This window comes from Gopherus evgoodei, chromosome 2, assembly GCF_007399415.2.
Source record: "Gopherus evgoodei ecotype Sinaloan lineage chromosome 2, rGopEvg1_v1.p, whole genome shotgun sequence".
Classification (NCBI taxonomy): domain Eukaryota; kingdom Metazoa; phylum Chordata; order Testudines; family Testudinidae; genus Gopherus; species Gopherus evgoodei.
The window spans coordinates 239,584,287-239,597,081 of record NC_044323.1 but is presented as its reverse complement, the minus strand read 5'-3'; the positions used below and the strand labels follow the sequence as shown (position 1 = coordinate 239,597,081).

The window sequence follows — 12,795 nt, the reverse complement described above, 5'->3', positions numbered from 1 at the left end:
TACAACACCACAACACTTGTCTAACGAAGGAAATGAAGCAGCTTCAAGCTAATTTCTCCCTCTTGTGTTACCAAATTTGCTCCTTTGAGAGACCTTGTATTTTCTGTAATGGTAAGTTCATCTAGATATACCAGACAGTATAGCCTTGAAAAAACAGCACTTATTTTTTAAAAAGCTGGTAGTTTATATAGGGAGATATGGTACAAAGATTAATCTACACACAGTGTATTAGTTTCTAAACAAACTGAAGTAGCATATAGTCAGTGCAGTACAATCCCCTCGTATGCATGCCGTAACAACTCTACTTGTTGGCATTACAGTATGTTTACTGAAATAAGCTATAGACACAAACACCTTTTAGACTGTTACAGAATAACTGTATGCACACTAGGGGGTTACAGTGCGTTGTCTATCAGTTTCTGAACAGATGGAGTTAAAGTGCTGCCAAAACCCAAAATTGTTTAGGTTAGACAAATCAAACACATATTTTGAGTGGCTTCTGTAACCAGTTAGTTAGTGAAAGAGTGATATGATTGCTTTGAAACCTTGTAACCAGAGGCCTAATCCTGTAGTCCTTACTGAGACAGGACTTTCATGACCTTCATTAAGGGTTGTACCACCAGGTTCTACAACATGCAGAAAGTTAGTTCAGGAAATGAGTAACTGTTCATTATTTGAACTAGGTTGATGCCAAAGGCCATGTAACTGATATCAAAAAGTTAGTACTGTAACATCAATAAGTCATTCAAGGAAACATCCCAATCACGGTTTAAGTAAAAGGTGGCTCACTTTAATAAACAAACATTGGTCACTATTTAACAAGACATTCTAAAAAAGTAATCACATAATTTGTTTGATAGTAATTTACAAGTGGATGGTATACATTAAGATACAGAGGTAGAAGTTCACTTTTACAATGTTTCACTAATACACAAATTACCAAATTCAAGGCACAAAATTGTTTGCTTTACAAAAAATACTGTAAAAATGTCATTTGCTGTTCTACAATGCAAATACAACTTTCAAAAAAAGTCTTTACACCCTTCCGTATTCCACATGTAAAGTTGCATTAAGCATTATTTTCTTTTTCTTTTGCTATAGCTGGCACAAAACCAGGACTTACATAAACAATTTGGATCTCTGGAGTTGCTTTGTATTTTAGGCAAGAGCCCAGCTACAGAAATGTAACATAACTTCCTCAGAGGGTGTGGTGATGCGGGTGCAGTGGGGCTGATGGAAGGAAGATTAAGAAGGAAGAAAAAAAATGTAGTTTATTAGGGCAGGAGTCTGCCATCCAGAGCGATGGACAGAACACAGAGCACATTTCAGGTCAAGTGACTTGAAAGAGTTGGATGGTTTAAACCACAGACAGCATTTCTCAGGAAAAAGAAAATAAGATGCCCAATACAGCTTTGCTCTGAAAATATTCCAAAGACATCTGTTTGCCTTTGAATTGGAGATTTACAAATTCCTTTTTAAACACAGAAGGCATGCAGTCACTACATAAAAATTAAACCACAGGTCAGCCATGGGTCCTTTACAGGTTGGATTAACATGTAGAAAGATGCATTCGTAATCAGTGCTTGAATTTGCTAAAAAAGTCATGCGTAGGAGTAGTTTAAATTGCATGATTTTGTTTTAATACAGAGAAAGGAAAAGCAATTTCTGAAACACTGCATATTCTATTTGTAGACAGAGTTTAAACATTGGCAGTCTGAGGAAAAGATCTCACACAGTGCATCTCTACAAAAAGTAGTATAACTTTACTGTACATACAGTAACAGTCTAAAGGACAATGGTGGTAGCTACGTTTTTAATTCACTTTACCTATCACATTTTCCAAGTACTCTACAGTCAGTTTATTTACAGCATGTAAAAAAAACCCATTGATTTTTAAGTTCAATACACAGGTTTAAGATGAAAGAGAATGCCACAGTAAAATGCTGACATTTGCATGAGCTAGATGCAAGTGCACTTCAGAACTCAGTCATGTAACATTTTTGATCATATTCAGCTACAAATGCCAGTCCGTACAAACCAGTGTTAAATTCCATTTTTTGCTTCATTGTTGTTTGTAGCCTGTTTTCTTTGAGCAATGAAAGGGTACATACACTTGTCTGCTCCCAAGAACCGGTACATGCACACAACTGCTTCAAAGGGCAGGATGCTGAAGAAAAGGGGAGAGGTTAAAAATCTGTTATATGGCAATGGAATGAAACTTACTGTGCATCATGACCACTTTTATGGAGACACAGTTTAGCCATTTCTGGCCTATTAAGGGGCAAAACATTTATGTCTCTCATTTCACTAGGATATTTATGAAGAGAATAAAAATACAAGTCAGCTCAAACTACACAGATAGACTCTTTCGTTTCCTACTCCTTTCCAAGCCTTTAGCATGGAACCCCTACACCCTCTTTGTGACCTAGCCCGTGCTGCCTGTCGCCTTCTTGTTTAAAAACAAAAAGGTCTGCTAAATCTAAGCCTCCCCTCAAAGCAGCATTAACAAAAGACGACATTGTACATTTAAGAGACAAAACTCCCAACTGTAGAGATATAGATGTGCAGTAACTCCATAGTTTAATCACTTGCTGTCTGTCGCCACCCATATCCTCATCTTTCGGGCCTCCCATAGAAGGTACCCCAGAACAAGGAGGACTGAGGTTCACCTTAGTCTTCTCCAAGGAAATTCCAATGGGGGAAAGCAGGCTTTCCACACTCCTCCCTCTCCACTCATACATATTTGTATTACCATAGCAACCAGAAGCCCTAGTCCTGCAGTAGGTGCCAAGTAAGCTGTTCGAAGCTGAATGACTGCTGGATTGGGACCAGTGAGCCACACAGCAGGATCTGAACTGTTAGAATTCAGCTCCTCCACTGCTGGAGCATTGGGAGGTAGATGTTGCGGATGCAGGTTCTGCTGCTGCTGGTAGCACTACTTGTGCAGTAACATTGGAAGAAGGCCTTTGATCTAACTGCTGCTGCCTGGGGCCTGGATTGCCCAGAAGCTGCTGAGAGGGCCTTTGATCTCCCTGTTGGAAAGCTGGAGTGCTGAATGGGAGACAGCAGGAAGAGCTTTTGATCTGGCTGCTGATGCTGCATGGAGCACTGTCTGTGCAAAGAGCACTGAGGCAGCCTCTGAGGAAGTCACTGAGCATGCTGCAGCTCCAGTCAGTTCTAAAGGAGTTGCCGATAAAGCTTCCAACTTGTTGCCAGAAGAGGCATAGACTCCCTCCTGAGAAGAGCTGACGTGGTGCTGAGGAATAAAAACACCTCCTGGACTCTTGGGTGTGCCTGCCCACCATGATCAGGGGCTGCTGCGTTATGAATGGAGTAGAACCCTCAAACGCCTAGGTCCAAATTCCTCACAAGGAGGCAATAAGAAAGGGTTGAAAAGAGAATTTTGCCAAGTTTTAAACGCTCTTCCTATGTGCTGCATACTGGAGAATAAAAATCTAGGAATAGATCACTTAAATAGATCCCCCACTTAAAAAATAAAAAAAACCCACTTAACTGAGTGGGGAGAAAGGAAAGTTTTTGTTCTCCTGCCTTTTCAGACAGATTAGCAGGTTCTACTTACAGATTTCCCCCTCTCCTACAAGATCTGTGTAAAACCCAGGGAGTCTGCAGGAGCCTAGGGCCCCCGCATTGACTCTGGGGCTTGTCTGCTACAGATTCTTCTGCTGGCAACTACCTCAGGACTCACTCATAAATGGGGTTCTACAGTGTGGAAGACGGCTGCAGGGAAATTAGTGGAGCCTCAGGCTTTTCTGGAAAAGGGAACTCATCCTGTAAGTCCCTAGATCCATGGAGCTCATGTTGTAGAAAGTGATCTTGTGAGCCAAGGGAGAGATCTGTGCATAAAACTCCAGGGAAAGGCCTCTAACTAAGCTTTTTGGATTTAAATCTGTACATTTGCCTGATGTGCTTAGTAGCTAGTATTTCATAAGTTACCTTTTCATGAAGGTTACCATGTACATCAAGCGAGGTGTGCAAATCATAGGCTGATCTGTAAGGATAGCTCTCATAGCCTGCTTTACACAGTAGTCTGGTTTCAGAGGTGGGAGGAAAGGCTCAATTTCTTTTCTGAAAGATTTCATTTTTAAAATAGGTTGACAAAAGTAGATAGATGACCTTTGGTAAAAATATCGGTTTACTTCATTAATAATTAAAGCAGAGTTGGTCTAGTTCTACAGTTTATTAGCTCACTTGTTTAGATTTAAAAACATTCTTTAATACTCAAGTAGCAGCAACTTTGCAATGATTTTGTATTAATATTTTAGCTTTGTTTAATTATAAAGACCATTGATAATCTTATAGATTTAAGTTACATACAATACATATAATTTGATCACGTTGATCTATTCAGTGCCATTTTAATTCAATATTAGGAAACGCATTAAATTTTAGTGTAGCTGGCATGTATGAAAGATTGCTTCAGCTAAAGACAATCTCAATATTTTGCTGGCATACATCCCTGCCAGGACTACTGTTAGAAAATGCATTCAAGAGATTAACACCATTTACTATGGCTAAAATAATGGATATTTGTATAGCACTCTGACATCCTAGGTTGTAGTGCTAAAAAAAAGGGGCAAGTACATAAAATTCTTACTTCTAAAACAGAAGCTAAATTTGAGGAAAGCAATTCAACTTATCCAGGATCACACAGCAAATCAGCTACTGCCATATCGACCCATTGCCCATAATACCTTTAATCACTAGAATTTTATTGGTATTGGAATAAATGTATTTTGAGTAACATCTTATATCTTACTTCAGGCAAAATACAGGATTTGGGAGGCAAAATACAAGAGTACATTACACAAATGACATTTCTCTACACACTACTGCTAAGAGATTCCCCAAATCAGTAGTCAGTCACTGGACATATGCTTCACTAGCACCTACCCTGAAGTGCACATGTCCTCACCTCACACCCATCTTTACTGCCCCACACCGAGAGGAGTTACATGAATAAAGGTACTGCAGGTGTCATTTTAACTGTTTTTCCCTTTCCTATTAGTTTTTTTTGGGGGGGAGGGGGATTAAATAAAAGATGCTCAGAATTAGAGGATTAAGACTAGAGTTCCAGTGGTGTGGAGGGCAGGAGGAAGAGAGAAAGAATATGCAGTTCATCTACTCACCTGATTCTACATCCTCTGAACATTCCTGTGTCTACAAGGTAAGGGCAGACCAGGGTTGTTTTAATGCCATCTTTGTCAGCAGCCTTCAATTCATGACTCAAAGATTCATGGAAACCCACAGCTCCAAATTTGCTGGCACAATAATCCTGTGTAGGCAATGAATTAAGAAGAAATAAGACTGTGCCACAAAGAAGAGTATAACAGATTGAATGGGCCTATCCTTTTATCCTTTCAATCGAAGTTAAAGGCGATGATGTAACAAAGAGTAAATAGTATTAAAAGGAAAGGCATATTTGATGTGGTTCTGTGTAGATCTATTTTCAAAGCGACAAGATGAAAGATGTGCATTGAATACACAGCCACATCAGCCCAAGTGTCATGTTACGTTTAGGGCAGTTAACACAAGAACTCTGTGAAAACAGACAAACTTGAGTTAAATATCAAGGAGATGACCTTTGAAGTGTATTTAAGTGGCCTTATTCAGCAAATTATATGGATAAGGCAGTTTGTTTAAAATAAAAGGTTAGAACTAGAGACAGTAGCTAGTAATACTACTTTTAGAGTCAAGTTCTGAGAGCACATAATCCTGGAGCCAGAAACTCCCTACAGTAACTCCCCACTTAATGTCCTCTCGCTTAACATTGTTTCGATCTTGCATCCTGGCTCAATTACAGAACATGCTCCATTTAAAGTTGTGCAATGCTTCATAGATTCTAGGACTGGAAGGGACCTCGAGAGGTCATCGAGTCCAGTCCCCTGCCCTCATGGCAGGACCAAATACTGTCTAGACCATCCCTGGCAGACATTTATCTAACCTACTCTTAAATATCCCCAGAGATGGAGATTCCACAACCTCCCTAGGAAATTTATTCCAGTGTTTAGCCACCCTGACAGTTAGGAACTTTTTCCTAATGTCCAACCTAAACCTCCCTTGCTGCAGTTTAAGCCCACTGCTTCTTGTTCTATCCTCAGAGGCTAAGGTGAAAGTTTTGTCCCTCCTCATGACACCCTTTTAGATACCTGAAAACTGCTATCATGTCCTCTCTCAGTCTTCAATTTTCCGAACTAAACAAACCCAATTCTTTCAGCCTTCCTTCATAGGTCATGTTCTCAAGACCTTTAATCATTCTTGTTGCTCTTCTCTGGACCCTCACCTATTTTTCCACATCTTTCTGGAAATGCAGTGCCCAGAACTGGACACAATACTCCAGTTGAGGCCTAACCAGCGCAGAGTAGAGTGGAAGAATGACTTCTCCTGTCTTGCTCACAACACACCTGTTAATGCATTCCAGAATCACATTTACTTTTTTTGCAACAGCATCACACTGTTGACTCATATTTAGCTTGTGGTCCACTATAACCTCTAGATCTCTTTCTGCCGTACTCCTTCCTAGACAGTCTCTTCCCATTTTGTAGTGTGAAACTGATTTTTCCTTCCTAAGTGGAGCACTTTGCATTTGTCTTTGTTAAACTTCATCCAGTTTACTTCAGACCATTTCTCCAATTTGTCCAGATCATTCTGAATTATGACCCTGTCCTCCAAAGCAGTTGCAATCCCTCCCAGTTTGGTATCATCTGTAAACTTAATAAGTGTATTTTCTATGCCAATATCTAAGTCGTTGATGAAGATATTGAACAGAGCCGGTCCCAAAACAGACCCCTGTGCAACTCCACTTGTTATATCTTTCCAGCAGGATTAGGAACCATTAATAACTACTATCTGATTAATAACTACTCTCTTCGCTATAATGTTGTTTGGCTGCCTGCTTTGTCTACAGCTGGCAACCCTGCTATCAGCTCCCCTATGGCCCCCCCACAGCGCCTCCCGCCCGCCGGCAGACCCTGTGGATCAGTGCCTTCCCCATCCTCCCCCCACCTCCCTCCTGAACGTTGCAAGCCAATTGATTGCTGCGGGTAGGAGGGAGGGGAAGGAGGAACAAGGACGCGGCATGCAGAATAAAGGGGGGGGGAAGAAGAGGTGGGTCAAGGGTGGGGGTTTGGGGGAAGGGGTGGCGTGGGCGAGCCGAGGGTTGAGCCCCCTGCCTCTGGTGCTTGCAGAGTAGGGGAAACTGCCGTTGCTGCTGCGCAATGTGCTTCTCCTCACATACAGCACCTTCAGCCTCCTTGTCTGCCTCATAGGCACAGCCCACTGGCACTGGAGACAGTGTGAGGTAAGGCCGGGTCACCTCCCAACTATAGTACTGTACGGAAAAAAAAAATAAAAATCCCTGGAACCTAACCCCCACATTTACATTCATTCTTATGGGGAAATTGGATTCGCTTAACATCATTTCACTTAAAGTTGTAGTTATGTTCCAGAAAAATGCAACGTTAAGTGAGCGTTACTGTATTTTTAACCCTGGCTTTAACATGTCACTTAAGTTGCTATGGAGCCTTGGGCAAGTTACTTACGTTTTGCCTTAGTTTCTCGACTGTAAAATAGATATAGCTTTCCTATCCCAGAGGTGTTGTGTGGATATAAGTCCAAGAGTTACTTAGTACACAGCTGCAATTCTAAGGGTTCTATTAGGATAATCCAGTAGAGAGATACTTGAGTGCTGATCAGTTCAAACAAGCATACTTCCTAGGCCATATGGATCCACTGGAAACACCAAGACAGGGCCCTATAATCTACAAAGTCTTGAGAGCGATGCTAATTTACGTTTTATTCAGTGGTGCAAGTAGTAATCATTTCTTACTGGTACGCAGCACTCATGGGAGGGACATGTGACCTCCTCCATAACTCCTCCCTGCCCCTGTGCACTCCCTGTCCCCTCTCCATGATCCACATCCATCCCATGTTACCTTGGGGGTGGGGGGAATTCTGTTCTCCTCCCACTGTGCCAGAGACTTCTGCAGTACAGACCCCCAGGCAGGAGGACTCAGGAGATGCAGCTGCATGGAAGGCTGGGGGCAGACTCCTCCTGTGTCTTTCTGGTACTTTGTATTAGCTATAAATATCTTCCTGGTATGGCATACCGGATTACCACCATGCTCGCACCAGTGATTTTATTTCTATTCAGGGGACTTCTGCAATTCACAGGTATTAACCAGGCCAGCCCTAGAAAAGCTTGAACAACACTAGAGCGTTGCCAGTGTTTTGCCAGCAACACAAATGAATTTTCAGTGACTAGAACTATTTGCAATGGATTGTAATGGCATGGGTTTAGTTCATGCTTGTTGCTATCCAGTCCCTTGGCTCCCACACAACTGCACTACATCAAAGTCTTATTGCCTATTCTGATGCACCAACACGTTATGCAAAAAGGTCAAGATTCAGAACTGACTAGTTTTTGGATGCCCAATCGGACATACCTTAAAGGGTTCCGATTCCAGGTCGGTGCTCAGCACTTCCTGAAATATTAGGTCCCTTTAAGATATCTCAGAGTAGGCACCCAAAAAAGTCACTAGTCACTTTTGAAAATCTTGGCCTAAAAGCTTCAAGAGTAGCGTTAAGACACTTATTGCTTAACTCTCATCCACATTCGCAGGGTAGTGTCGTACCCAACAAGCATATACGTTGTGCTAACGACAAACTAGTAGCCATCCAACTATAATGTTTTAGAACACTGCATTTGCTGATTGATTATGCACTGCACTGACAGTGGTTGCTGCATACAGTCACTCTACGGAAGGTACTCCACAGATGTGAAAATTGCGTATAGGCTCACACTGAACAAGACTCCTGTTAGTTCTTTCAATTTGCTAGTTAAATAAAGTTGTTTATTTTCCAGCTAAGACATCAAAGACTTGCTCTTGGTATCTGAATGCATTTGGTAAAATTGAAGTGGCCAAAAATCAAAGTCTATGTAATTTTTACATTGGATGAAAGTTAGGTTGGGCAGAATTCCGTGTTTATTGTTTTGATAATTTCAACGGATAATACTGAGCTTTGCTTTAAAGCATTTTTCATGGGTTTCATTGATTTAAAAATTTTCACAGTTGCAGGAAATTGGCTGGCAGCAGTCAGACAAAATTATATAATGACAGTAAATGTTGAGCTTCAAAAAAAAGTTAAAGCTTTATAAAAAAAACTGTTAAAACATAAAACATCACATGTCAAAATACACAATGTAAATATCCTTTAAATACACTAATAATTTCTCAAGCAGTGTTTTTCTTACTTTGCCTATTTGTAAATTTTGGTAAATATCGATGGAAATACCTTTCCATCAGTTTGTGTGTGTATAGTGAAATTGACATTTACTGACAAAAATCTAATCTTTCCAAACCTACTTACGCTACATTGTTGACAACAGAAGGTATTTATCATTTATGATAAAGCAACATGTAATCTTTACTACACAGTTAAACAAACCTCCACTCCTGCAGTACTGAACAGTCCCAGGGAACTTGCAACTGTCACAATGTGTCCATGATTCATCTCCAGCATCTTGGGAAGGAATGCTTTAGTGGTCTATAACATGAAAGAAAGAGTGCATACAAGTCTATTACTGTAAGAATAAAGCATTAGTCATTCTGAACCTCTATTCCAGTTCAGTATCAGATGCAAGATGATTACACACGATTTTGAACTTCTGAGTTTTTCCCAAAATTAATGCCAACAGAAAAAACTATACTATGTTCTTCACATCAGACTATGGGGCATAGAGGATTATAGCCTGAGAAATCCTAAAGTTAAAGCATCAGTTCAACTCAGACATGTTTATTTTTCTACAAGAGACTAGTTACCTGGAAAAAAAAGATAGATAGTTTGACCCTACAATGGAAGTCAATTTTATAAAAAGGAAAGGAAAGTGTTTAATTACACCATGGCTATGTTAAGACTAGTGAAAGTTACCAATTGAAGTTGCCTGTTGGCCAGGTGTTTTGTAAGTTGGGAGGTTCTTGTGATTTTTATCTGATTTACTCATTATCTTCTTAAGCATTTTACAAGAGCAGAAAACCTTGCCTCCAGTATTTTGATTATATTACCTTCCACATATAAACTAAACTACCTACCTGTTAATCTCAACTACTCATCTCATGGTTATTGGCATTGCTATAATATCATTAATTATAACAATGCTCATAGACATGTCTATGTCTTTACTGTAAGACTTAAGAGTTTCAAAATTCAGTAGTAAAACTTCACTTAAACTAGAAGCTTCGTATGTTTGATTTTTGCCCACTTCAAATTTTACCAAAGGTTATTGCACTTATGCTATTCAATCTTAAAACATTAAGAGATCTGATTTAACATAATAAATCAAGGGATTCAGACTCTGGGCTGAATCTTCTATTGTGCCCCAAAGCTAATGTAAACTCTGTACATGTTAAAAGACTTAACTACCCAATAACTGTATTGGAAGTAGTCACACATTTCTAATCTGAAAAGAAAGAAGCATCAAAATTTAAAGTCTCACTGATAAAGCAATTTAATTGCCTGGGATTAAATAGCAAGATGTCCAACAGCAGTTACAAAAAAACTCAAAACAGACTACTGATACAATATTTTAATAAAAATGCTCTTACAGTTATGATTTACATTAAGTTCTAGCACAATAGGCTGGATCAAAGTGTTCTTAAATGCAGCAACCTCAGGTAGTTTTAAGAGCATAGGAAGTTAATATTTTTAGAAGCACATTTCTGGTTAATAATCAGGTCCAATGAAAATCATACCAACAATTCTTGATCTCAACACCAACTACCTCTAACAAGGTTATTACTCTAATCAAGTCAATACCACTGAGGATGGTTTCAAAATTGCTTTAGTCTTCCCCAAAAACAAAAACTTCCAGAATAAAACTTACATGCTTTGAGCCTGGATCTAAGAGCCCCAGTAAGTATTTGCTACTTAATTGATGTCAGCTGCATACTTTAATAAAGTATAAAACTACAGCTGGATCCATCTAATTCCATTCTTACGCTGTCTGCATTTTCTAATCAGATGTCAGGACAGTTTTGCTTCAACAATTTTCACATGTTCTTGTACTAGATTTTTGCCTGCAGGTGTTAAATGACTAATCCAAATCCAACTCCACACAAAAGAACATTTTCAGTGGACAGCTGGCAAGTGATAGAAGATTACACAGCCCCGACTCCTTGCCTCTTCTGTTGATTACTATATATCTTTTAGATTCTGTTTCAGCCATATAATTAATTTTCCCCTCAGAAAGTCTGAAGTGAGCTCCCTCTTGTTTATTCCTCCCCTCATGGCAGACCACAGTAAACTTCTAATGGAGTTTGAAACAAGAGTTCAGTTCACTTGCCAGACTTATCTGTGCCAGGCACACAGAGTTCCAACTTCTCTTCCCGTGCTGCATGGCAACAGAACCGCTTGCTCTAGGACAGTCTGGTCTTAAGTGTAACAGGCTTCATCCTGAGGGCACAGTTGTTTTAGTGTAGGTTCTAGCCTCTGACACTAAGTTATCAGAAGAGGTGTCCTATAAATCATTATCTTACAATGTTGAAGTGGATGGGAACTGGGAGAAACACACCAGAGATTTGAAACCATTTATATTGTATCAATTGACTAAAGGCTCATTAAGATGGGCTGAAAGCAGAGCCATAGCTACATGTTGCTGTTGCTTCCTCCACAAAGCTCTACTTGCTTAGAGTAAAGTTTTCAGCTCAAGGAAGGCCCATGATTACAATAAAAATAGAGACAGAAAGTGGGTGAGGTAATATCTTCCAGGGGACCAACTTCTGCTACAACTACGCTGCATACAATAAAACAGATGCAATAGTTGAGCTAATAGAGTTCAGAGTCATCGAAACAGTTCGCTTAGGTAGTCTGCATGTTTTGAGTTGTCATATGCTGTCATATCCCTGTTGTACATTTTAACTGGTGTAGCGTCCCCTTTTAAAAGATAAGCCCAATAGCTTGTGTGGACAGTGATAACTGCTACCATTGGGCTACACACATCCTATATAGACTTCTCATTTCCATTAAACCTTCCTCTTAAGTTGTTTCAGAGGGCAGAATTTACCCCTGCTGCAAACTGGGTTTATTCCTTTCAAAAACCTGCAGATGCCTTTTGATCTCTGCACTGAGGCTCAGTGCTTCCAAAAATCCGAGTCTCCACTCCCTTATGAGAGTCATGCTCCCATATGGTCCCCACGGAGAGCTGCCCCAAATCCCTCCCTCACAAGGATATTAGAGCTGGTTCCATCATCAGCTTTCATTCAAAAGTCTAGACTGTCATTTGGAAATGACCTGGACAGACTGCTCTCATCTCATGTTCCCATAGAACTGCAGAGCCTCACTATACTAGAACAGGGCCTCATCCTCCCTGATTGAACTACCTCATTATCTCTAGCTTGCCTGCATATATATACCTGCCCCTGGAAATTTCCACTACATGCCTCTGACGAAGTGGGTATTCACCCACGAAAGCTCATGCTCCAAAATGTCTGTTAGTCTATAAGGTGCCACAGGATTCTTTGCTATTCTTATGTTACTTCTCCTCAAAATCTGAGAACATAGATGTTTTTGCTGCATATCCTCAAGGTCAGATTTGGCCTATCTTGGACCAAGAGGAAATAGAGTATACCTTACTAACAAACCTCATTAAACCAGTTTCTATTGGTGAGCGACAAGCTTTCAAACTTACACAGAGCTCTTCCTCAGATCTGGGAAACATACTGAAGAGCTCTGAAGAAGCTTGAAAGATTGTCTCTCACCAAACAGAAGTTCGTCCAATTT

The 12,795-nt window shown here is 40.1% G+C and overlaps 1 protein-coding gene across 1 annotated transcript in view; it reads right to left on the bottom strand.

The window, feature by feature from the left end:
- Window positions 1-769: 769 nt before the first annotated feature.
- Window positions 770-12,795, bottom strand: part of RDH10 (retinol dehydrogenase 10) — a 39,378-nt gene continuing 27,352 nt past the window's right edge. The window contains exons 3-6 of the mRNA XM_030553272.1: window positions 9,466-9,564; window positions 5,148-5,293; window positions 3,955-4,086; window positions 770-2,167 (exon numbers count right to left, since the gene is read on the bottom strand). Coding sequence (XP_030409132.1) covers window positions 2,044-2,167; window positions 3,955-4,086; window positions 5,148-5,293; window positions 9,466-9,564 — 501 coding nt within the window. The 3' untranslated portion in view covers window positions 770-2,043. The remainder of the gene's footprint in view (window positions 2,168-3,954; window positions 4,087-5,147; window positions 5,294-9,465; window positions 9,565-12,795) is intronic.